Source organism: Pungitius pungitius, chromosome 6, assembly GCF_949316345.1.
Source record: "Pungitius pungitius chromosome 6, fPunPun2.1, whole genome shotgun sequence".
NCBI lineage: Eukaryota > Metazoa > Chordata > Actinopteri > Perciformes > Gasterosteidae > Pungitius > Pungitius pungitius.
The window spans coordinates 12,445,877-12,473,545 of record NC_084905.1 but is presented as its reverse complement, the minus strand read 5'-3'; the positions used below and the strand labels follow the sequence as shown (position 1 = coordinate 12,473,545).

At 43.8% G+C, this 27,669-nt stretch overlaps 1 protein-coding gene across 1 annotated transcript; it reads right to left on the bottom strand.

Moving 5' to 3' along the window:
• On the bottom strand, positions 1 to 27,669 carry slco3a1a (solute carrier organic anion transporter family member 3A1a). Its single transcript, XM_037451570.2, has 10 exons — positions 26,929 to 27,669; positions 20,835 to 21,291; positions 5,849 to 5,947; positions 5,488 to 5,760; positions 5,103 to 5,267; positions 4,811 to 5,009; positions 3,278 to 3,446; positions 2,867 to 3,039; positions 2,711 to 2,775; positions 1 to 2,075 (listed from the first exon to the last, which is right to left on the bottom strand). Exons 1-10 carry the CDS (start codon positions 27,085 to 27,087, stop codon positions 1,723 to 1,725), a joined length of 2,112 nt encoding a protein of 703 aa, XP_037307467.1. The 5' UTR covers positions 27,088 to 27,669; the 3' UTR covers positions 1 to 1,722.

Here is a 27,669-nt window from a genome sequence, read left to right as displayed (position 1 = left end):
TTTCTTTTCTGAAAAATAATTTATTTCCAGAGTAAAATAAATGAAATTTTGCCATACAAAAAGTGTAAGAAAAGGGACGATGTCAAAACTTTAAATGTGGAGAGATTAAAGATCAGAGAAAAAGGTCATACAGTGTGTGCCAAGTCGTGTTAATGAGCTCTTCAAATGAAAGCAGACAGACTCAGTGAGTCTCATAAATTCAGTGTGTTCTTTGTTCACTTTGTTTGACCACACAAAATCTTTTATTTCTGTCTTTTTTATTCCAAATTAGAGCTGCACAATTGAACCCAATTGCGGTTTGACCGATATTGCATTTGCCTACTGATTTGGAATAATAGTGGAAGTGATTTATTTTACATGTCTACTCAAATTTTAAATGACAATAGCGTAATGTTTCAGGTCTCTGTACCAAACCAAGATCTGAATCTGAAATAGTTTTGTGAGACAGATTTAGTTCTTACAATTATTGTGCAAAAGGTAATTTGGAAATTGTAATCAGTCAAACTGTTATTTCAATAAAGTATAAAGTGTTGTGCAGCCCTATTCCAGACATTACAAGTCTAGTTTTTTTTTTGGTTTGCACCAACATTGCAGCATACTATTTGTGTTATATGAATTGTCCCAAATCTACTATGACAGCAGACACATATCTCAGACAATTAGAGTATATCAAATTTATACTATATCTAATAAATCATTCTGGGCTTAAAACAACTAATATATTACTCCCCATCTCTTTTACTTCAATATATATAGAAATACTACTCTTGATTTTCTAGTCTGCTCTTCCCCTAGGTGCAAAAGACAAAGAAAATATGATTAACATTCTTATTTGAATAATCCCTTATTAAGACATGTTAGGCTGGATAAACTCTGCAGACGTAAAAACGTATATGGAAATAAAACAGCTATAATGGCTATAATGAAAAACAACTTCGCAGTCTGACACAAAGCTAGTAATAAACATTGATGTGTCAGATATGAATTGCACATGTGTATCTATGAGACAAGACTTCACGGTCTAGTCTAAACAGTATCAAAAACAGTGGCTGTTTCAGCAGGAGAACCAGAAACCAGAAACCAGACAGTGCATGATTACATGAAAACACCACCTTGTTTAAAAGGTACTAGAGTTGATTTAGGACAGTTAAAACATGTAGTAGGCCACTATACAGTTTCTGTTCTCTTTTTAAAAGAAACCTTCCTGCATTGAATTCAAATGAATTAACTTAACTATTAGTCTGTAAACACGTGGCAACTTTTAAATATGAATAACTGGAGGAGTCTTTTTTTTTTCCTATCATACAAATCCCATTTTTGAGAGCATGAACAGACAGAACACACAGTGCACTGGCTGAAAGGAAACTGTCATTTTTCACACATAACAATGGAATCATAACAGACCTAAAGCAATATGGCAACTAGTTGTAAAAAGTGTGTCCGCTCACTGCCTTTGGTCGAGGACTGAGCCTGACAGTACTTTGGTCTTTTCCTCTACCACCGGGCCAACACAGGAATTCACCGGCAACACTGGGCGACACCTCGCTGGTACGCCAAACGACTGCAATGGACCCTGGAACGTTTACCGAGGACGCGGCGGCAGGGGCGAGCAACACCATCTGCGACCGGCCGTCATCAAAAACAACTCATTTCATCCTTTGAAGGAAATTAAAAAAAAATAATAATTCTTTTGAGAGGATATGAAAGACGTGCGTGACAAACTTATAAAACGGACTCCATATTTTCGCACACCTCGTGGTTCTCCAGGTTGTATATAAACTTTGTCCGGTCGACCAGTTTGGGGCCGTCCGTCAGGGAGGGGTAAAACTCGGTCGCCGTCATGTAGCCCTCGTTACTTTTGATGTACTTTTTGTAATTCCTGCGTAAACAATACCACGTGGTGGCGTAGAGGAGGAAGGCCACGCTCTTGAGCATGATGGCGAGGCTCACGTACAGGTGCCTGTAGGCCACGTTGTCGTACAGCAGGCAGGCGCCCCGCTCGCCGCAGTCTGAACTCCAGAATAGGCAAGTGGAGTCGATCCCGGCACCGAATATCAGGGGAGGCGGGATGAATCCTGCCAGACAGAAACTCTCACTGAGCACATGGAATTGTCACACAAAAAAAATAATTCAAAAGATAAGAAAGACTACTTTTGGGGTCAACTTCAAATAACTCTGTCGCTTCTTTTTGTCTATCATCTAGAGGGTTATTTTCTTTTGCTTTTTATGCGCTGGTATTTAGATATTAAATTCGGTTCCAAGCTCATAAATGTTTGGTAAACAGCTAAGCAAAAAAACACGGAACAAAACAAAATACAAAATATGTCCCGTATACTTCCCAAACAGATAATTAAAGAGAATATATCATTTATGATCTGTAGAAGTAGACCCGCGGTAACTCAATTTAGTCCTTAATTATATTACTTCTCCCACCAATACAGGCCTCGATCGACCTGAGATGCTTTGCTAGTTTTCATCCCCCACACAGACAAATCAGATCAGCCCAACTGCATTAGAGTTGATGACACAAGAAAAACAAAATGCATATTCAGGTCGATTTAGGAGAGTATTGATTGGAATGATGAGATTGCTCCTCAGATTATCTGAGTGAGGGAGTCCTGCGGCAAAAAGACCAAGTCTGAGTGCTGAGACATGCTATACCGTACTAAACGTATCTGAAATGCATGTGTTATCTGATAGAAAGTCTTACCGAGGAGTCGCAGCAAAAGAAACAACACTCCAAGTGCATACGATTTAAGCTCCGGGCTCACAGTCCTACACGGGAGGCAGATGGAGTACATCACAGTTGTGTTATTGAATTCGATGCAGGAACACACATATCCACACACGTGGGTATCCGACGTACCTGATTAGGATAATGACAGAAGGCGTCTGGGCCATGGCTCCGACGAGGCTACAGGCACAGATCACGCACAGGAAGATGAGGAAAGACTCCTGGCAGCCGGGCATCGGACATTTGCCCGGAACGGCTGTGGCCAGTTCGCTTTCCGAGGATACACATGCGCATCCTGTCAGGTTCTGTGAAATCCAAAACATTTGATTCAAATACTAAAGACAGCAATCTGAAGTCGAATGTGTAAGCTGATAACTGGCCTGTGGGATACTACAGCTCTCCTTTACTTGAGCTTTACCATCAAAGCACGTTTTAAGAAGTTAGAAAAGTTTGCCCCGAGTGCAATTCATTTGCAGTCATTTTTTCCCGCTGAACACAATGAGTGTTACTAATCCGCTACCTCAAGGCTTAAAGGGTAAAGACCTGGGGGATGTTTGATGTGGTCCGAGAGCTGCCCGTCTGGGTGCAGCCGGCAAAGCAGGCAGACAGGTAGGTGACACCGTTGGAGCCGCACACAGGGCTGATGGAGGAGGTGAAGCAGTTGCACTTACTGATGCATGGAGCGTCTGGTTTCTTGCCCACTTGCAGAGTCCTGAACAGAGACACACAGAGAAACCTGATGTAACTACGAGTTACATCTGTATGTGGCACAAACAAAGTTAAAGAAGCACTTTTTCAGCTTTTTATCAGTGAAATAGATCACGTTTAACATCTCCTTGGAAACTGCAGGGCAGAAGCAGACTGGGTTCAGGCTACCAAATGAAAATGTAGTTAAGACCTAAAGACAGTATTTCTACCGGCCCACTTCATGGACAAAAATACGGCTGCCACAGCGATCCAAAGGTAACTGTATGGCTGCGTATTAGAGCGTACAATTTTGTTAGAAGAAACCAAAAGTCCAGATCAGTCGATGGTGTTTTTAATTTTAAAAAGATAAAAAGCTGAAAGATAATGCATGAAAAAAAGGCTCGGTGCAAGTTTACAGACAGCCTCTGGTTAATCACTTACAAAGTGATCTGTAATCCAAAGTAAAGGGGAACACTGGAAGTTTCCACAGAACAGAGTGGATGTTCACATTTCAGTGTACCTAAAATATGTCCTTTTAGCATGAAACATCATCATTTTAGGATTTTGATAATCAAGGATAAATTAAAGGAAGATTAACTAAATAATCATAAAAATCTATTTGAAATTCCTTTGAAAAGTCTGTTGAGACATCATGAAGTCGTTCTTATTCAGACGTTGCGGCACGGAGGAACACAAGGCCACAAATTAGAATTAGACTTAAATTACATAAAGTTGTTTGAATAAAAACCCAATGGGCTCCAATGGCCGTTGGTGAAATTAATTTATATTGACACATGTTTGCTGCTAAGGCGGTTAAGTATAGCTTTCACAACCTGCATGTGAGTCGTTACAAAACCAGCTTTGTAATGAAACTTAAATCTTGGCTAATCTGGAAAATGTTGGGTGTCAGGTGTAGGTGATGCAACATTGTGACCTCTGGGGGGAGGAGCTGCTCCATATGTGGACATGAAGGGTTAATAAGCTGATGAAAACACTGCACTTCTTGGTTCGTCCCGATGCACTAATGCAAATGAGTTGTAAATTTATATATTAAGTAAATCCTCTTAAATGTTCCAACAAACATTGCAAAAAAAAAAACAATTCAAGAATCTGGATTTATTTTGGTTGTTGTTAAAGAGACAAGTGGACTCATTACTGATGACATTTTTAGAAGAGTCAATTAACACTATATCCATCATAAGAAGATCTTCTTGCAATGGAAATAGTATATTATCACATTTTCTGTTTATATTGACAGAAAATGTGTCTCACAAAAGAACAAATCATCAACAAATTTTAAATAATAAAGTGTTTTTTGTCTGCACTCCTCGTCTGCCAACCCCTCATTCGAAGCATAACACAAATGGCTGCCATCTTTCTCTCGCTTACTCGTTGCCGTACGTAACCGTTACTCCTGCGACGGGGCCGGTGTTGCAGCCCAGGAACAGGAAGGAGACGTAGCAGGCCGTGGAGATCAGGTTGACCAGCATGGCCATGCGGATGGCTCCCAGCGCCGACAAGTTCAGCTTCTTCACCAGAAGGCCGCCCATGAAGATCCCCAGACACGCACACGGAATGGCTGTCATACCTTGAAGATAAAGTTGAACCTATTTTTAGATCATGCCGACTTTGGGGGGGGGGGGTTCATGGCGCTCGTGGCCGTTTGCTCCGGGGCACAGACCTAACAGCTGGTTTGCGGAGGATGTGGTGAGGTTGAACTGCTGCTCGAGGTATTTCCCCAGAAAGGCGGCAAAGCCGGCCACGACCGCGATCTCCATACAGGCCGCCAGGACGATGCAGGTGAACACCGGGTTCGACAGGAGGTGCTTGGTCACCTTCGGGATCACTGGTCATGAAGGAATGAATGAATGATGACCATTTGTAGACTAGCACGCCGGCAAGCAGTACAACCATCCTCCTCTTGCCTTTAAGTCGGACACTTCTATCAAAATATCGTTAAAATATTTTTAGCAATCCAACAGCAAAATACGTGTCTCGTGTATCTTAAAGAGTAACATCCTTGCAACGGCAGCCCTGCAGCGCTCTGCCGGCTCCTGCAAACTCACCCCTGAGCTGCTGACAGCAGGTGGGGCTGTTGGCAGGCTCGTGGTTGTGTGCAACCCCATTGCTGGTCTTCTGGGTCTCGTGGTCGGCGCTGGGAGAGGGAGGGAGCATGACCTGCTCACTCTCAGCCCCCTCCTCTCTCTCGCCGGTCGGCAGTGACTGAGGGAAACCAAACATGAAGAGAGCCGAGCAAAAGAGCAAGGCACCGCACAGCAGGAAGCCGGCCCACCAGGCGCCGATCCATCGCGGGTCTTCTGGAGTGATGCCCAGCAGATCTGCGGAGAGGCACAGCAGGAGTCCGTGAATCACGCACACAGAGGGACACGCTGAGGCAACGCAACACTGGAAAAATCTTGAACTCACTGGTGTCAAGGGAGATAGCATCCACGTAGAACTTAGTACACAGGGAGCCAAGGATAAAACCACAGGCAGGCCCGAACACCAGAGTGGAAAAGAGGATCCCTGCAGGGAAACAAACAAAAAATATCTTGTTTTATCAAGTGAATAATTTTAAATAAAATTTTAGTTTATAAAACCACTGCGAATATTGGATCAAAATTATCTCTTTGTAATGCTATAAAACACCTCTGATAGACCAAAACAGGAACCTTTGTATGAAAAAAGGTGACATACATGATGTTTGACTTCAGCCTCTGAGCCACTCGAAGCATCAGGAGGTAGGGGACTACTGTGAAGTGCTCGGGGAGCCACTGGGATGCTCAGCGTCCCGCACTAGGACACGTTGACATGTGGGGAAGGAGAACGGGGGATTGAAAGGACGTCCCGTTCTGGTGAACTCCCAAGTCTATGTCCCCATGTCGGGAGGTTTCAATAAGTAGCATCAACCTTTGCACTTGTATTGAAGATTATTAGTATTTTGTTCCTGTGTGTTTAATGTCTTTATCTCACAGATATATTTAAATAAACAAAGGCAAGGAATTAATTACAAATTGTCTGTCTTTTATTTGATTTTGTGTCCGCTGAAGTCAATACAATGTAACGAGAAAAATGCCATCGTCAAATGTTTTGCTTTGTCTAACTCTAAATCTAAAATCTAAGGTATTCAATTTTAAATGATATAAAACACAGAAAAGCTACACATCTTGACATTTGAGTGGCTGAGCCCAGAGAGAATTTGACATTTGAGCTTCACTTCAACTCTATGTTGATGTGGCATTTTCCAGGAGGTTCAGTGTGAAGCAAGAAAGCAGAAAGGGAAGCGTTTTGGCTGCCATCAAAGATCAAATCAGCTAGTTAAAACCCCAAGACAGGGGAAGCGGCGGCAAGCCGTGACAGTACACGTTGTGATCACATGGCTCCGCCTTCTCACCCTTGAAGGGTAGTGCGCAGCGAAGCACAGGCCGATACAAAAACACGCTGCTAGGATGACGCCAAACAACAGAATCCAGCTGTTGTGTCCCATTACGCTCCAGTGGGCATGCTGGAGATCCCGAGTCCTCATTAGGGCGCCGTCAGCGGGGGGGGGTCTGGCGCTGTGACTCACGACTGCGTGCATAATGAAAACTCAAAAGCTCAATTTGGGAGAGTCGGTCACGCTGCCTGCATTTCCTGTGACGTGTGGTGTTATCAGTCTGCCCTGCTGACGCGTATATATGAAAAAGACAGTTTTTTTAGAATTACAAAAACGACAATGAACAGCATCAGATAAGTATCAAAAATTAAATTCAATTATCTCTGCTACTCCACTTCCTCCCCATGGGCCTGCAGCATTAAAAAATTGCCCTTTTACTATTGGCCCCAGCATGTCTGCGATCAGCACACAGCCTCCAGTTAAGAAGTTGTTTGAATGCCAGCAGCAGCCACGTAATGACCAAGCGCGGAAACTGTGACTAAGCTCTGCAGGGCTGTGCTAGCGCTGAGAGCCGGCTTCCCGCCTTGACCACCCACTTAGCAAAGGAGGCAACACGTTCACATAATTGTAGCCTCATTCACACCATAGTTTATTTTCCACATAGAGGAAATGGCTCACAGATTTGTTAGGTGCGGCTCCCTAATGTGCTATGAAGAGACTTGTTTAGGCAAGACAAGGAGTAAAACGAAAGAAAAAGAGCTTAATGATTTTTTTTATGTTTTTTGTTTTGCATATTCAGTGGAAACATCTGTGCGGTCAAGCCAGCACGGAAAATAACTAAGATACAGATACATGTCTCTGTGGTATGTTCAGTCTGAAATCACAATGGAAAGCAATTAAGCTCAAACAACAAGGTGTTTCAATACATTTTATCGAGACAGAGAGAAAGATTCACACCCCCAAACAAACAGAGAAGAGCGGTTGTGGCACATGAGGAAGTGTTCACTAGTTAGTGCACATTACAGCACTTCTTCCCATAGCAACAACATCACGAATACTTCAAACAGGAAATATAGTGAAATCACCTCGCAGGAGAAAACATGTCAGGTAGCGTTTTGCACAGAGAGATCTGTGGCAACCCCTGGTCGCTCTAAGAAACGCTGTCTCCTTGATGATAACCTTGTGGCACAGCGCGAGCCTCGTATGTGGCGGAGATCACTAATCTAATGAAGAAGAGCCTTCTCATCCACACGCTGCCACTGCGCAGGAAACAAGGCAAACACACGTGTGAAGCTGATGATAATCTTCAGATGAAAGATTTTCTTAAGGTTAAAACCAGCAGAGGAGAAGCATGCAGCAGGCGGAGTGCCCCACATGAAACTCATGTAGTCAAAACATGAGTCTGCTTTAGTATAGTTTTTTATGTTTTCTCCACCAACCAGAGCCAATATCTACTGAATGTGAGGCGTTCGGGAAGCTGCTACGTGTTGAGTAACACAGACCATGTGTTAAATTCTCCAGTTTGGCCTGAAGGAACAGGTCAACATTTTAGGGAGTTATATTAAAAATAATGAAAAAAGAAGAATTCCCCTCATGGTAACATTCTTTCAAGTAAACTCTTCTGCATACAGGGAGAAGCAGAGCAGAGGAGACTACCAGCAAGCACATTAAATCTCCAAAAAGGACCATACGTAACCACACACCACTTTTCTTAAATTTCACAAACTCCATTTTTGCCCTTCCAGCGGTCCACTTACAAGTACAAAAGCAAACTAATTTGTTCATGTTGTTCGCCCGAGCCCTTCAGCATCCTGTGAGTTATACTCTCAGGGGAGCGTGTCAGATGTAATTCCATAACAAAGCTACTATCTATTGTTTTTGTTTGCCTCAAATTTGTTTAGAGAATAGAAGAAAAAGCGTGGAAAAATACTTTCCATGGCGCATGTCCTTTTCCGGATATTACTTGACCCACAGAAACATCCCACATACCATGAACTAGATTTGAATAGTAGTCTTAAGGTAAATGTTGAATTTACCCACGCAGTCCCCTTATAGAACACAGAGAGAGACTGCACACTGCATGTCTCTTCACATGAAGCACTTGTGGTGTAGCAAAAGAGGAAGGTCCTTGACGTCATGCATTCGGCGTGGCGAGCGTTTCCACAGAAATATGATGAATGGTAAGTGAAACTGTGAAGCACTTTAACACTTCAACCATTCAACCATTCATGCATATTGCCACCGTTAAATTTCTTGACGAAGGACACGCGATGACGTGAACCAGCGGAGCCGGGAGACGAGCCACTGAAAGTCGACCTGGACGAGTTTACAAGGAGGTTTCATCTCATATGAAAAAATGTTTCTGTGGACAAACAGAAATTTGCGTCCACACATGGCCACATACAAGCCCCTTATGGTCTTCTGTATTGGCTCAGCCAAAACAGTATGCAAAGATTAAGCCATAATAAAGGAGAAGTGTGGAACAGGTGAAACCCGGCCAGCGGCCGATTTGATGCCGCTCCACACAGATACAAGGTCCTCAACAAAGATAATTAAAAAAAAATCTCCTCCCAAAGTCAAATTTCTGTAGGCCTCCAGAGCCGGGTTGACATTGTAATTGAACACAGCGTGAGGTTGGAAAGAGAAGCTCATGGTAATCGAAATGTCAGATGCATTCAGTGTATTTCATGCTCTCCCACTGTACGAAGGGAATTCTCCTCCATTAATCCTCCCCAAGATGAGTTAATAAGAACAGAAGGACGTGGCGATGTTGGAGGCCAATGAGCTTGTGGGCCCGGGAAGGGGGAGGGGCTAAATTAATACTTACTGTAAAGCCAGTGTCTCAGCTCTTCATCTGCAGCGCCCCAACATGACTTCATGCCCAAAGGTCAATAGGCAGCAGTAACAAAAAGAGCGGAAACAAGATTTCAAGTGTACTGTTTCGACACCACGCAATTTAAAGAGCTTTCAAACCAAAGTCCCCGTCATCCTCAACGACCGAACCGCATCAGGCGACAACATCCTCTGAGTAGGAGAGCAAAGACATTTTTTGAGCTTGAAGAGACTATTTCCTGCATGTCCATTGGAATATGGGGGCATCGCTCACGCTGACAGTTACACAAAGGACGTCGGACCCACCTCACCTCAAGCACCACACCCGACAACTACCACTTCCCACTCACGCGTTTCCTCTCCTCTCATCGACTGCACAGAAACAGAAACTACTCAATCTGTTCTGGGCCACGTTTCAGATAACTTGATCCTTAATTTGTCCCACAGCGGAGACATTGACAGTAAAGGGTGTAGTTCCACAACAAACATTGTCAGTAATAAGAAAATAAGAAATCAAACATTAAAGGAAAAATAAATAAATGAACATAGTAAAAACTAACAAAAACTAAAAACTGACTATATCAAATATATAATATGTGTATTTATTTTGCAGTGGTATTCATTGATATTGCTCAAGTTAAATGCATTTCTTCATCACACAGGCTTCATTTTAAAAGGTTTAAAAGCCATTTGGTCTGTTAACCGTTTAATATTTAAAAATTAGGGGTTTAAACATTTGAAAAAAAGTTATTTTTTGATGGAGTTAGATAGTTGTATCCTGTTATTATCATGCATCCTTGGTTATTGTTAACGCATGTTCTCTGTTTCTGAAGAAGTGGAATGCTTATTTAGTGTGCTATGCCACATCCTGCCGGCGTGAATAAAGCTTCATTTGGAGGGCTGAGTGAGTCCCTCAACTTATGATTGACTGAACAAATGATTGATAACTATTTGTACCTTCGCTCCACCTTCAACTGCCTCGGTTTTACCCGCCGCTTTAGACTGACTACAGACTACGAGCTAGGCAGTAAATATGCACGATGACAAAACGTCCTGCATTGATCATTGCCACAAGCGCTCGGAGTGATTGGTGGTCGTAAACTCATCAATCGGTGCTGTGTTTACGGGGTGCAACGCAGTTGAATTACCAGCATTGATGATGCATTTGGACGCTGCAAAAAAAAAAAAAAAAAAAGGCTGCAGAAAAAGGTAAAAAATATGTTTTGTGACGTGATCTGACTGTGACAAACATTTATTGTAGCTAGTTGCAGGTCAATAGTTATTTGGGGTCAAACGGAACATTTTTTATTACCAAGCTTGTGTCCCATTTCTCATCACTGACAACCCACTGCGGTTTCTCACCAGGATTTCAATAGAAAGTGCATTAAGATATTGGCTCTTAAGTAAGAAGCTTTACACACATGCAATTACATCAACAGTGGCTCTGAAATTTTTGCCCAATCTATTTGCTAATAACACAGCGAAACTCTGCTGAACAACTTATAGTCAAATATGTTTCAAGAAAAATAAACGCTAAGGAACTGGTTGTGCAGTCTCATTTTGACCGATCTCATCTGATCTCAATCACAAAGTCTTTGGTCTACAAGCACTCTTCAGGGACCGAACAAATTCTTATCTTACATTTCTCAAACAATATCTTACAAAGCGCCATTTCCCCTTCCTTTTACTTTGGACGATACTCCTAACACCATAATCAAACTGCAGACTGTTGCACAGTGACTCCTGGATGTTGACAGCCAGCAAAAAACAGAAATAACAAGATTGCAGAGAGCAACGGTGCAAATGTAAATCATTAAATCTTGATTTGATATTTAACATAATTGACTTCTGATTCTGTGGACATGATGATCAATTTGTTTCAGCCAAACAATAAGCCTGCACCGAAGGCAGGAAGTTGTACTAGCCGTTTAAAACGTCTTATAGGATACAGTTACCACTAAATGAAAATTAAATTAAATGACTATAATGAAAAAAACGGCTCAGCTGTTGTCCTGAATTTTTCACAATTTTTTTTCGATTATTAATGATCAATTTACTATAAAAAAGGGACCAACCCAAGATTGCTGGCTGGTCAGTTGTACCGTATAGTAACCCCGTTGACCCTGCACAGCAATGACCTAAATAACATGCCAAAGCTTAAAGTAGGCTCTCAACTCCATTCAAACGCCGTTACATCAGGATCATCCTGCTTTAACTCCTGATGACGTCAAACACTCTCAAATTCACTGAAATGACTTCAATGACCTTTGAAGTCAAAAAGCAGTCTTCTCGTCTGGTCATCTCTGACCTTTGACCCGGAGCAGACAAGGGTTCCACTGATGCAAAACGGACGTTTTTTAAAAACTTTCAGCGTTTTGACCATGAGGGCGAAGATGTCTTTAGAGGGGCACCTCTGATCCCCTACAACACGTCACATGAGGCTGAGCTCATCTAAGCCCCCGACAGGTGACGGCCTGTGATGAAGGGGGGGGGGGGGGGGGTCTGGGGGTCTTGACTACTATAAAACAGTAGTAAAAGTAAAAGTAGGAGGGACTAATTGCTTCAGACATTTGTAAAGCAAACCTTTTCTGTTTCCAGCTTCTCAAATGTTAGGATTTGTTGTTTTGCTCCATTCATATCATTGTAAATTGAGCATTTGTGTTCGACATGGCTGGAACAGCGAAGTCCTGATATCAGTAATTGTTTTTGTTTTTCAATCTGAAAAATATCCACATCCGGCCCTGTTTTGTTATACAAAACAGACTGAAGCCATCATATCAAACTTCAGGAAAATAACAAACTCTACGTGAGTGTGATACTATCCTGTGAGACTCCTTGTGTCCAATACTTGAGGGTAGGACTTGGATGTTGCTAATGAAAGCAAAGAAAGGTCGAGTAACAGACACAAGGGAAAATGAAACAGTTGGGAATTATTCTTTAAAAAGCTATTATCTGTTTTGTCTGCATCGCTGTCTGAACTCGACTTCCTTAGCAGTTAAACTTCATGAAGACTTCCAAACCTGTGATGTTACCAGGCGTAGTAACCGGGGGGATAAACTGGTAATCTGTTTGACAGGAGAGTAAAGGAGATGTTAATGAGGGACCGGCTGTTCCCGCCCCCACAGCCCTGAGAAGAGCTCCAAGGTGTTTAGACTATTTGACATGTCACAGAGAGAAAAGCACAGGTGTTAAAACTAAAATGAATAATTCTATTAAGCTGCTTAAATGAACTGGTCTCACCTTCAGCATGCAGTGAGTTATATATCATCTAAAAAAACATGTTTTGCTCATGTTGACGTATTGTTTCTTACTCTACTTATCCAGACAAGCGAAGTAGCTAATGTGAACATAAAACATGTGTCTGGATGTGCTCAGGCAGCCTGTAATCGGGCTCTTCTTCAACCCTGCAGATCAGTGGCATTAGGCTGCTTTAACCCGACGTGTACCCACTTAATCTGTGAGTCCCGCTGACCTTGTGTCATCACGGCGTCAACTATTCCAGGAAACTACCCGCATTAACCTGAATGGCATTATTTCTTGTCCGCTCTGACTGAAAGTCCATTTGTTTTGTTTTTCCATGTCCGACAGATTTAAATCCACGCTCCTAAACTAACAAAATGATCTTCACGCCGGCAGTGTGCGCTTTGTGCGGCTGTAACAATAAACAACGCCATTCTTCCTGTGCCATCAGATCACACTAACAGACTGGGCATGTGATGCGACGCTGGAGGCTGACCTGCCGGCTCTGTGAACACCAGCTCAGCAGGACGGTGGACGGAGCGAAGGACGGACAGACGGACGGACGGGGCGGCGGGCGGGAGTCAACGTAACAGAGCGAAGGCTTGTCTCGCCGCCCTGCTACAGTGGTCCGTTTGTAATCCCGCTTCAGATGTTTGCTCCGAGACGCCGCTACCCACAGTCTCCATTGTTGGGCGGTCGGGCGGTAGGATGAAGGCATGAAGGAGAAAGGGCAAAAAGAGCACAGCGCGCACACACGTCTCTCCGATCGAGATTCGCAGCTGCAGAGAGGTTTGGGACTTATTTGACAGCAGCTGGTAACAGCATCTTCAGCAGGTGGCTTGGCCTCATTGTCACCATAGAGCATGCCAACAGCTCGTTGCCCCCCCCCCCCCCTTTCTCCGGGAACATGTGAGAAGCCGGCGCACAATATGCGGAATGACACCGTGTTTGCCGCCAATTATAACGGGGCAGTAGTTGTGCTGGATCCTGAGGAAGAGAAGTGATGGAGAAGGACACACATGGGAGGTGTTTTGAGGAATAAAAACAAACGAGGACTCAGTGTTACTGACAAGGTTTTCACCGGGATGAGGCTTCTCTATTGGTCTTTTTAAACTTCTAAAAAGTAAGGTGGTTATTAAGTGTGACAAAACTCGGGTGGGGAGGGGGGGAACAGTTCAAAGATCACATCAGCTCAAACCTTCAAACCTTTGGGCGGGTGATTCACAGTTTTATTGTTTATTAGCTTACCTGATGTTTGAACTTAGTCTGGAGTGAATAAACTCAGCAACAAGGTAGTTGGGTCATGAGTTGCATGGGTGTAACCCATCAGTTTAATTAGAGGTAGACCTCCGTTAAAAGAAACAATTGGTCGTCAAAACATCGACGAGACACAAATCTTCACAAGAAAAAAGAAAAATCTTCACAGAGGCGAGTTTCATTTGTTCGTTAATGTCAGCTGGCATTTGCCAAGCCTCAAGCTGTTTGGAGACAAAGACAAAATGAATATACATCCGGGAAGGCGCCGACATCATCAATGTGAGTTAAATGTTTGCTACGTCCGAATGTATTCAGAATCCATTTGGGGCATAAATATTTCATTGACAAAGGCAGAAAACATCTCAAGCCAGTGTAAAAACGCTTTTCTTTCATTTGAATTGACTGAATCAAGCGGTTAATTTTAATTACCGACCCACATATTGATCAGAGTCCATTTAATTAGGCACTGTTATCCCTCACTCCTCGCCATCAGTGATATGGGGATTAAGTGAAAGACATGCTTCTGAGTAATCCTTGGAGCGCAGAGAGCAACCACTTACACACCACTCAATCAATGCGGCTTGAGATTTGTGTTAAAGCCAGGCGCTGCAGGCATCTGGACTTCCTGAGGAGAGTCCTTGTCCGAGGTCACGTTCTTGCCGTACAGTTAAAACTCCTAATTTTTCACAACAATTGTGCGTCTCGCAACTCCAAGACGCGAGAGCCATTCGGGTGATCTCTAAACACTCTAGGAAACATGCCGGAAAAAGATTAGCCATGTCTCAATACATAGTGCCTTATAAGGGCATCTGCATCCGCCACAGCAGGACTGAGCATCTCAATCTAATAGTAAAAAAAAAAAAACACAACAGCCTAACAAAAGACCGTTTCTGTGGCAACGACTGGCTGCTGCTGCTGCTGCTACTGTGTTTATCATCTGCCTCCACACACCTCTTATCCCCACGCTCCCCCCCGTGAGTGACCAAAAAAATAATTTTTTTAATCAGCAGTAACAGAACCTGACCCAGATGGCCTCGAGACTGAAGACATGGTGAGGTTTACTGAAGCCACAGGGAATCACGATAGGGGGGGGGGGGCAGGGTGCCAAATGCATTTTTAAGCCAAAATACTAGCCACAATGCAGCAGGATGCTGCATGGGTCACCTCGCAGGTGGCCGCTGCCTCGTCTCCACTGCTGCAGATGATCTGGTAGAAAAAAAAAAAAAGAAGCACTCGCGGCAATGAGGAAGGAGCTCCAACATACGGCTCTGCAGGCCCTGGTGGGACGGCCTGACGGTTTCATATCATCCAACACTGATCTGTTTCCTGCAGAGGTCTGACCTATTTACTGGCTTCCAAACTGACGCTTTCTCAGTTCTGTCATAGTCCAACTGAGGGATGAAAGGTTTATCACAGTTGGCCAATCTTCAGGGGGAATTTGAGAAATAAAAAATCTTTTGAGGGTTACCAAATTGTGCCATTAAGAGGCTAAAGAGTTTGCTAAAAAGACCTCAGACTTAACGTTGCAAGTTGGACAAGTCCGGACAGTTTCACAAAGATAAAGACCTATTTTATGCCTAATAAGTCATCTTCCAGACCTCCAAGCTAACTCTTCTGTGTTCTACTACTATATATTTGGTCCTTGGAACAATTGAAATGGAAATTGGTTCACAAAGGTTAAGCTGCTTTCCTCTATGTTTTTGTGTGTAAGCTGTGGAAATCAAAACAAAAAGGGGATTTTGTGAAACCTTTGGATGCTTATCTGGTCCGATCCGACCGCCCAGACATCCGACAGACAGGACCGTGCAGACTGTGGTAAAACATACAACGGCATATTTACCGTCAGTGCAATACCATCCTACAAAAACACCAGATTGACTGGGGGAGGTGATTCCCTTCTGACGAGCAGCTGGATGACGAGTCTTTATGAGACTACTATACAGTCTGACAAGCGGAAATATGGGCATGGAATAATCAACCGAGGCACATCCCCTCGGAGGGAGACCGTAAAATGATAAACAGCAGACAAATTTGCCCCTGATTTTGCGCCTCATAAACAAGCAGGACTGAGAGGTTTAGATTTGAAGGACAGCAGATGGAAATCAAATAACTGTTCCTGCTGGGATTTAATCAAACCTCAACTCGGGGCAGCCACTCATCAAATACAATGACATTTACCAAAACGGGAGCACTGTGAACAGCCAAATTCTTCCTCTGCTCAGCCCGCTTCCGTTCTCACTTCAGTAAATTATACTGTAATTGATAACATTTGGGGATAACAACACGCTGTTGACAAGTTGGATACAAGGTAATCTCGGGTTGCCCTCTAGGACCGACCCGAGGTAACCGAGCAGCGGGAGGCCTCGGCGCGAGCCGTTTATAGTAAACGCTTGTGGTTCATTCAGCTCGGAGCAAAGCAGGCTGTGGAGCTTCCTGTGACACGTGGTGGAAAGACAAGCTCACACAGTTCATTAGAACCACGCAGAGGAGCAGCGGCTGGCTGACGAACGATTACTGCCACGCCATTTATCATCTCGAGATAAAACAAACTCATGTTGCTAGGCAAAGTGAGCACGCAGCTTATGGCAGTAACGGAAAAACCCATTTAGAGTCTAATCCTTCAAGATGACATTAACATGCACCGAGTTTAAGTAGCTTATACAAACGCCCCACTGCAGAAACCGCTTGGAGTCGGAGCATTTTAGCAGGAATGTTGACAAGTCCCTTGAGGATCCCTCGGGGACTATTGTCCATGCTACTACTTCTGTTTTCCAAACAAACCTGAAGCGATTTATCCCCGTTGAGCCCAAGTGAACACAGAATTTTGCAGGAATATGTAAATAAATTTTGTACTTTGGCTGAGAAAAATAGAGGCAGAATACGGTAACATTTCATGTGCTGCTGCAAACTGTTAAAGTTGTTTGACGTTGGTGACTAGAGTCTGAAATCTAAAGAAATGATCCCCTTTTTGTACCTGCATATTAAGGTTCACAAGCCCTTTGGTCAGCTAACATTTGCATTCAGCTTAAACCACCACTGTCAGGATTTTTTCCTGACACAGGAAGACAGGGGACACAGAGGACTAAAAGGCAGATTTCAAAAACACAAATACTTAAGTAACATGTAGAATACTAAACTATAGAATGCCCAAGGGCAAACGGAGATCGAGACACAAGGAAAACCAACCAACCAAACCAATAACCGACACACTGTGAACCTACAATGAGACGAGGGACACACATGGTTTAAATACACTGGGAAGGTGCAGGTGATTGGACACAGGAGGACACCATCAGGGACACGGCGGACAATCGCACTCACAGGGGAAAACACATGAGAGGCAGGAAACTACAAAATAAAACAGGAAGTGAACCCACACCGCAACAACACAGCAACAACTACAGTGTGTACGTTAAAACGTCACCTAGCAGTCACCATGACCGTGGTGAGCACAGGACATGCAACTGAAGCACAACAATGACTTACAAAGCTACAAAAGTGTTCAAATCAGTTTTGCCAGTGTAGAAAGCTGAATTAGAAAGGTGCACACCGCTTTTAAATTTGATCATACGTTAATTATATAACAAGCAATGTCTACAGGTGGAACGGTCTGGGTTTTCGAATAAAAGGCTTGAGACTGATGAATTAATTAATGCCACACTTTGAGTTGAGCCATACATATGTACTTCACCAGGCACCACATACTGGACATTATATTTTCATGACAAATTCCCAGGCTAGCTTCTGAAACCTGGAGAGGCAGAAGGGTGGCGTCTGTGCTCTCGCCAGCTCTAAACCCTTCTCTGTGTCCTGTACAGAATATTTATGCAGGGGTCCTGTGGGAAGAGCCAGAATTAGCCGTGGATAGTGAAAGGTCAAAGGGCAGTGGGAATAGAGATCCTGTTGACGCAACCTTCCCAATTATATGTATTTCCTTTGGCTACAGACCAGTGCCTACGTCTAGACCTCGGGAGAAACCAACCAAAACAACACCGTGCGGTAAGAATACATGGTGTTAATGTTGGACTCTGCTTGGTGACGGCATTCAAACACCAAAGTGCTTCCTTTTGAAGATCAACATGTCCTGCGTAGCAATACAATCTCCTTAAAGTACAATCAACAATAACAGCGAAGCCATCGCAGCCGGACAGAGCCGAAAAGCTCCCTAAAGAGCCACAGCCTGTGTTTTACAGCTGTTGAAACAGCCGCAGATCGAGCCTGCCGCCGTGTACACAGAGCAGGCAGTTGGAGCCTCTGAAGGAGTTGTTTTTCCACAGGGCTGTGTGGTATGCTTGTGCAGCCCGGCCCACTCGGGCCCACCTTGCGGCCGGCTGGTTGGCATTCCTGCCTCACTCTGTAATTATGGCTCTTCTCCAGGCCGGTCGGCTGCTCTTCCTGCACGGCAATGGTCTTAAGAGGGCGGGGTTGGCCTGTCAGAGGCTCACACTTTCCACCTGGCCATTTGGCTCAGCCTCTAATTTCAACAATAACACATCACCAGGCACAAATGGGCACCGACATCAGCAGCGGGTAACAGTTACTGGGGGAGAAGCGGTATTTTCAATTCCACTCGGTGTGTCTGGAGTGAATCATGATGTTCTTCCCTTTGGACTGACCTTATTTCTTATAAGATAAATCAAAGGGAATAAGAGAATGAAATAATACTTTGCTTTCAACTTGTCCTCGCAGCGAGTGTGTGAAAACGTTTCAACACTTAAAGCTGTGCAAGAGTCTACGTGACAAAAACCATGAAGATTTACACACTTGTAATCTGGCGTTAGGAAAATATGAGCCTGCAGCTACTTTTACTTTACATGCTCACACAGTACATCTGTCTGCAGCTGTTATGAGACACATGTCAGGTTCAAATTTCTGCTATCAAATTCCAAAGGTGTTCTCATCTAATTTTGCTTTAACGGTTTCTTTGAATCTCTTGAAAAAAAATCCCCTTCCGCATTACCTGTCTGCAGAATCAAAATAACACAACTGATGATGGGCAGATTTACTTTCATGTTTGGAAAATATCCTCCCATTTCCTGTAGTATTTCTAGTGAATTTAATATAAGACTGAAGCTGAAGTGTACAAAACTTCTGCAAAACCAACAGGAAGTAAGCAAATATTTAGCCAGGACAAAGACATAATGTTCTACAGCTGCGGTAACAGTGCGAAATCTCACAGAATTTCAGACAATCTACTCCATTCATGCAGCGGGGGGCACATGATGTGCCTGCAGCAGAAGGATTAGGACGATCAGCTGAGCCCAACTCAATACCACATTGTTTCTCACCGCTCACCGCTTGTTTTTCCTCCAACTCGCCTTGCAGCTTATCAGAGGAGGACAGAACCAAATCTTGCATCCCTTATGTCACCAAACTTGAATCACTCGCAGTCCACTGCTCACTGTGAACAGTGGTGGCAAATATGTCAAAGCCTCTTTGTGGCACTTTCCTCAGGTTTTTTATTGTTCCAAATAATGCTCAAGGAGCTCTCATGTTTGGGACGAACGAAAACACCACGAATGGCAATTGAGAATATCAGCTTTGGACTTGAGATTAGGGAGCACACGGCTGCCTTTGTCCGATGGTCACATCTGTATTTTAGTGACAAAAGGCAGCCGCGCGGCGCGCTGCTGTGTGTCTGTATCAGAGAAAGGGTAAACGCCTCCGCCACACAGGCTCTCATTGTCTCTGCTCCACGCTGATAACAAACAGCACAAACCACGCAGACACATCTCATCCACTCGATCAAAGGCCCATGTGGCAGTCTGGACAACAAAACAAGGAAACCTACCATTCCACAGATTTCTGTCTGTGGCTCGAAAGGTTCGTCATGCGGCAACGGCCGCCGCTGAAAGTTACTTTCAACTGCTATGACGTAATGAACTATTGTGCACTTTGTCGGTAGTAGATACACTCCTCACTTTCAGAGGTGTATTGATGGTATCTCGGTGAGAAAGCTGATAAACACATTTCCCAAAATAGGTTGCATGTGTTGCTTTCCTTCATGCACAATATATATGTACATGCCGTTAACATATTTCACTGGGGGTTGTTCCTGTGTGACATCTGACGTGGACACACAGGAAAAACTGCAGTGAAAATCCTTCTCACAGAAAATATATATCCCCTAAACAGCCACTGTGTTAAGAACTTTGCACAGAAAGCTCTTTGAATGCACCTTTAAACCTCGAAGAAGCCACATCAGCAGCATGTTTCCTTTGAGACGGGATTGAGCAAAGCAGAGACATTTGACCCCGTTTTTGGCCACTGAAACGGCTGTAATGAAGATTAAAAAGCTCCAAGATTTGCTCACCTGGCACGCACATGGCCAGGCCTGTTGTTGGGGAAAAAAAGGCATATGGCGTGCAGCACAAGAGCACACACTGTGTACACTGTGTTTACTCAAACTGGGCAAACATTGCACGTGATGGACAAACCCATTCATGGCGTCTTTCCGCTTTGCCAGTCTTAGTTGCCTTGGGAAATCAGTGTGCTGCGGCAAATAGATTTAATTTACAGTGTGATAATCATCTGTTTCATTGAACACCGCTTTGCTTGAACAGCAATTTAATTCAGCCGGAGATCATCAAACCGTCAGCACACAGCTACCGTTTGGTTACTTACCACATTCACCTTTTTTTGTAACAGATTAGAGAACAATCTGGCCTTTTAACATGTTCTTCACAGAGTTTTAGGGATGTGGCTCACCTATATAGAGGGATGAGTCTTTCTTCTTCACGTGATCATCGATGTATGACACTCCCAGGGGTTGCACAGGTGTGGCTCCAATCCCCAGCAAGACCTGGGCCCCGATCAGCAGCAGGTACATCATGTTGGTGTTGGTCCTGTTGTCGCACACCGCGTCCTCGGCCTGCTGGGCCTCGCTGCTGCTGGCGTTGGAGCAAATGTCCCGGCCCACGTCAGTCCGCCACATTTTCCCTATCTTATACTGCTTGGTCAGAAACTCAGGCAGAGCTGAGAGAAGGGCGCCGAGCGCCATGACGATGCCCCCGCAGCCGATCAGACGGGGCCGGTGCGCTTTGGCCCCAAAGTAGCTGACAAACAGGATCAGAGCGAGGTTCCCTATCTCGAAGCTACTGGCTATCACTCCTACGTCGGCACTTTGCAGGTTGAACCGCCGCTCCAGGGTCGTCAGCACACTCACCTGTAAACAACAGGACACAACGTCAGAGGCCAGTCACGAGAAATAAAAAATCTAAAAAAACAAGCATGTGGAAATCTATTGTCTCAGACAGAAAAAGAAAATGCGTTGTCTATTCATCGACGTAGGAAACTCTTTGACTATATCCACACCTGGCGTCATGTAACCAAGTCTCGACGTCGCATCTGGATAAACAAATGAGACCGGAACGAAATCCGATCAGCCGGTTAAGATCTGATGGGTTCCCAGACCAGGTGTATGTGCAAAGGCCTGTGGATCATTATCCAGACACAGCACATGCTAACAATAAGGAGAAAATGGGGCCAATATTCTCAGAAAGCACGTGTTCCTCATGAATTCCAAACTGCGGCTTTTCATCGGAATATCTTAAATAACACGGCGTTGCACACAGCGGCTCCTCCCTGGAAACAGGTCGCTGGTTCTGAATAGCTGGGCAGGGAGATCATCGAGTTTTAGTGTCAACAGCCCATCGCAAGCTTCTTTCCAGCTATAACCAGCTGTCATCCAGTGCTAGAGCCCACCAGCAACTCGCAGCACAGTGTTGAACCGCAACGGTGCCCTTAGAGTTCAGATCTCTGCCAGGTGTGTCTGCAACAACCCCTGCTTTATTGTGGGATTGAAAGACAGAAAAAAAAAATGTGCAAAGCTTTTGGCTTGAGTAGCAGCATTAATTCGGCACCCGAAAGATCATCGCGCACACGTTGCTGAGCGTGAAACTATAAGTTTGTGATGATTCAAAGTTAAAGACCTCATAAATGAGCTGTTTTCAAGCAGAGCAGGGCTGTGTTGGCCTGTGGGAAAAGTATCAGTGTGCCATGTGAACCACGTCGTCACATTTAAACAGTTATGATGCTATTTTCAGCTATGTCCCAAACTGCCCTTGAAAGGGCATCACAATTTTCCATTTCCCCCACTGGCTGCGTAAAAGTGTTCTGACTGAGCTCAGTCCAACAAAAAAAAGGATCCTGCCAACACAAACATCCCTTTCAAAAAAAAAGAAAGAAAAGTGACTTCACCGCATGATGTGGTTGTGGTTTTGTTGTTGGAAAATATTTCCCAACAAATGCAGAATTATGTTAATTACCACAGTTGAAGTGGATTCGATCTGAGTATGTTTATTAAACAAAGAAAATGACCTTTAAGGTTATGTCATGGCAAACTTCGCTTCTTATTAAATGTCATCTGCAACAGACTTCCTTCTGTTGGAAAAATTTAGATTTTTGGGTGGGGGGGGGGTTACTCCCACTTTCTGTTTAGTTGACCATGTGTCATCCACCTCCGGCGACATATACGGTGTGAACACTTTGGGCTTCTGCTTTTTCCATTATGTGCTTTTCACACTCTTTAGAGATTCAATTGATTTTATTCTACAAAACTAAAATCTAAAGAGTGAAGAGTGAATCCCAGAACCTACCTGTAAAAATATGATTAGTTTCTGACCCTTTGAAACAATATTTAATGCACAACAGGCGCATTAGTGAGGAGATGTTGCTGCCATTGAAACAGAGGCTGGACAGCCGGTCTTGTAATTGCAGTAGAACAAAGCGGCGTCTTCTGTGACTGTTCAGAAGCAGAAATGACAGCAGGTTGATTTTGCAGCTGCTGTGGACACAGCTGCAGACTCCTTTGCTACACATCAAAGCACGGGGGAGGAGGATTTTTTGGGGCGGCTCAGCCGGAGTGCTGTTGGTGACGAGGAGTCGACAGAAAACTACCTGCTGAGTCGTGGCGCCCACTTGGGGGTCTTTTTCCTCACTAAGCGGAAAAAAAAACTGGACAGGCAACACTCACGCTGAGGATTCAGCTCCTAGAAGCGAGGCCCTGACAACCAGCCTGTTGACACTGTAGCTTCGTCTCAACAGAGACCGAGACACTGCGGCAAAGTTACAGCGGAGCAACCCAAGCACGTCGTGCAGCGGAGTGGTGGAAACACTGTGGATGAGCTTTAGCCCTCGTCTTCTGGTTCAACGTGTTTACGGCTTTCCTTGTTGTTTATGCTTATCCCACTGTGCCTTAAATGCCTTAAAGGCAGCCTTCCAGGAAGAAAACACCATGACAAAATTATACAGGAAAGAATCGAGTGGATTGGACCGGTCTGTGGTGACAGCTACATTTTCTCCAGATAACTCAAACTGGGGAAATGTTTAATCTGTTGCATGGCAACAGAACAAAATATTGTCCGTCATGTTGCGGAACACCCAAGCAACGGGCAGACGGCGAGCCTTATCCGAACACGAGGAATCCCAACTTCCACAGACATTTCCCAGGCTTCTCTGAGAGGTTTAGGCTAAAAAGCGACTTAACGTTTCTCATCTCATTAAGGGTTAGAATCAACGTGAAAACGGTGAAATTATGCTACTTGTGAAGGGACACACACAACTGACGACTCTGTATTTAAAATAATTTAAATGAAATGAGCTACATCTACAGTGCATCAAGGCCCTGTGGATATATTTCAAAATCATTTTTAGCTTGTGTATTTTCTATCCTTTATTTTTAGTTTATGTTTGCGTGTAAAGTACCACACATACAGTTAAGCAGATTTTGTATAAACCACGTTGTCCCGTTTTGATGTGAGGAACGTAAGGAGCCACCAGCAGCTCTTCTGCTGCTGCTGTTTACTCGTCATCCAGCTGATCAAGCTAGCGTTAGCTTGCTAATAACAGCAGTAAAGCAGTTAGCAAGACTAAAGACGCTTTTTTTATTTACTCGCCTTTTTTGGACCATTCAATTTTCAATATACTTTTTGCTTTGTCCCATGTTGGTTATTGTTGATTAATATATTTGTATGTGTTTTACTTTGTAATGCTGTCATACACGGTAGTCTAATGCGCAACTACTGTGGGTTATACGGTAGTTGATGTTATGCCTGTAGACACACGGTGATCTATTAAACCAGCGCGGCTAACTAAGAAGCTTCTAATGCACTTATTTACAAATGCCATTTTAAATTCAGGTAATTCGGGACAGCATAAGAAAAAAGCATTTTACTTCTGCCTTGAAAAGGCTATGGTAAAGTTAGGTGTGCTAACACATTGCTTAGCCATATGACATCACGTAGGTGACATCACACAGCGGTGTGTGGTCAGCATCAAACAAGAAGCAACCCCCTACATAAAATGTCCCAACATACCTGAATCCACCCTAGCACTTGGCTATTGTTTAGCTCTATGTAGATGTGGTGTATACATTTACTTAACTTGCACTACAATGATGGTAATACTTTAATGAATAAGCTTCAAGTGAACGTGGGGGTGTGTATCAGAGTGTGTCTGAGTGTGAGAGTTTGTGCGTCTGTGAGTGTAGTATAGAGAACAAGTTGCGACGTTAAAACCAATCCTGTTAAATTTTCTGATTTGTATTTGTTTATTTTAAATAAATTAATATGTTCAAGGAGCAACCTGTACTTTCGGAAGTATTTTTGCAATGTGAATTTGCAGTTCTGTCTTGGAATAAATTTTAAAGTATTTTATCCGATTCATTGATTAATCGAAAAAATTATTGACCCATTCATCGATTATCAAAATAATCGTTAGTTGCAGCCCTAATGTTTTTGTTAAAAATCACAATCAAGATTTTGTGCAACTATTCAGTTCAGGTTAACACAGTTCAGGTGTTAGTTGCACTTAGCAGCTTAAGCTCTGCCGTGTCAGAACTGGTTCTGATCAGGGAGGTGTTAAATAAAAACCTCGATGCATATGCAGAAATCACAAATAGAACTTTCCAGAGCTTCATTTATAATACAAACAGCAATTCAAATCTGCTGGTTACTGCAGTAAAGTGTGAAGGAAAGATCTGTGCATGTAACTTTGTCTTTGTCTAAATGGACTCAGAGGAATGTGAAGTTGGTTCTGGGACCCGCTGGAGCACGAACCAAAGATTACTTTTATTATGGAGGTATGCTAGTATAATGTCAGAAATACGTGAAAACGTAATAAAGCACATGGTGGAATGTTGCCCTTTTGGATAGAACAATGAGTAAAATAAACAAAAAAGGCTACAAGTTAGTTTTCTGATCTATATTCAACTCTTGAACTATAGAACAATATGACAACAACAACAACAATTAATCAATGTATTGGCTGTTTATAAAGAAGGATACATCCCCAGCCCGTGTTCTATGTATTCTACGTCCATTTGAGCAGAAACGATGAAATGATCGAAAAGTCAATTGACAAGAAAATATTCTGCAACAATTTGGATAATTCCACATTTATAGACAAAGATATTTTTTATAGAATTCATAGACGTAAATTCAATTCAGCGTCTCTCACACATAAATGGTAAACAGAGCTAAGGGACTTTCTGAAGAAAACCCACAAACTGACACTTCCATGTATACTGAGGTATTTGTGCTCCAGGTTGTCTGTGTATTCGCAGTCAGGCTCTATGAATCAGGACGCCCAGCATGCTGCTAAGTGTCTGGTACAGTGAGCGGCTCACAGAAAGCAAAGGGGGCCATGATATCGGAGTTCGGGCCGTTCCCTGCCAGCAAGCACTCTTAAGTCCCATCATCCAATGAGAGATAGCCCATGTAGGTCGACGCCAGTTCACCAGATTGTCACCAAACCAGTTACCCAATGTCCTACTTACAGCATGTAAAAAAAAACTCCATGTCAATTAGCTCCGTTGGATGAAAGGCAGTATAAATATAAACCATTCGAGACCTCATCTGGTTTATCTGGTTTCAAACAGTTTTGCAGAACTAAGGCGATAAAAAAAACAGAACAAAAGCCTCTCTTGCAATGAACAATAGTAAGGAAGTCCTCTTTAGGCCATCATGCTAACTAATTCGGAGTTGCTGTCGCTGTTCGGAGCTGCGTGGAGACTTGATGCTCAGCAGGTCCACTAGCAGAGAAGATAAGATGTTCCGATCCAAATATGGAAAATGCATCCAGGGTTTAATCTATTAATTGCGAGCAACCCAAGCTTTATTCTTCAAGAATAAACAAAACAACAATTTGGGACGCTTTGAGGAATATTTGGGACATATACTGTATATGTCTCTGAAGAAGTTGAGATTTTGTTATATCTTCACTGCATCCGCAAAACAAAACTACACATTTTGAGATATTATGAGAAGAGGGGAAGTATTAAAACCTTATGTGTAAAACCACCCATTTGGTGTGATTCATTTTAAAAAATGAGTAAAATATAACTGAAACCAAAGAGAAAGTCAAAGTAATCGAAGGGAAGGGAGCCCTTGACCTTGGATGACATTTTGGGTAGAATTATCCAATGATTGCTTTTCTGAAAACAGCATCAACATAAATTCTAAGCTCACCCTATAGCTGATGATGCACGGTTGATTAGAAGGGCTCCGTTTAATAAATAGTGACAGCTAAATGCATAAATAATCCGCCTGTAAAGATAAATCAGACATCACGGCACCGACGCAGCATTATATTCTCAACACAACTATTACACTCAAGAGACAGTTGGTGTACGTAAATGTCCTGCAGACTGTACTTTACAGCAGCTCTGCTATATAAATAGGTTTTAAAACAGAAAACAGCATAAAGCAAAGCCTGGACCCGGACACCGCCAGTCTGTCTAGATGACCCACGGCGATCCACGTGATCCACGTGATCCATAGGTGGAGGTTTGCGTTGCACTCACCAGGTACGCTCCGACTGTGCCCTGAGCCAACATGAGGGCGCATTCCGAAACCAAGAATATCTTGATATTTGAGAAGCACGAAGAGTTTTTGCGCGGGCCGTCTTCTTCCAGCATGTCCCCGCCGCTCCGGCCCGAATCTCGGTGCTTCTTCACCTGCATATTCGCCTTTACTTTTTACTCCACGCGGTTCTGCAACAGCAACACGCACACACACACTCACACACACGCGCGCGCGCGCGAAACAAAACACACAGCAGAGTGATCGCAGGAAAAGTGACACCCGGCAGGCACGGCGTTTCGCTTTGTACTCGAGCCGACGACTACATTCGCGCGGCTCCTTGTCGCTACTTAGTCTTCACGCACGTTGGTGTCCGCGCTGCGGTGCCGGCAGTCTGCGCCTAAACGTCGCCTCCTCGTCGACGCGCAGGACCATGCAGCGGTAAGAGTGAACTCCCCGAGGGCGTTCGCAAAGGCAAAAGTGAGCCACGCGCGGCCGAATCGCTGTCACATCGCATGTTTCCCTCCTCGGGTGCAGGAGAAGGTCCTGGTTCAAATCTTCTTCCTCTTATTCCTCCTCCTTCTTCTTCTTCTGCTCTTCTAACTCGCGCCGCTCCGGACCGTCGTGGTCCTTGGCGCACAGTGAGTGCTCTTCATGTCCGCGTTCCTCCTCCCTCTCGCTCCTCTGGCAGCGCACGCACGGCCCTACCGGCGCGCTGTTGCAGCATCACACGTCTCCTCCAC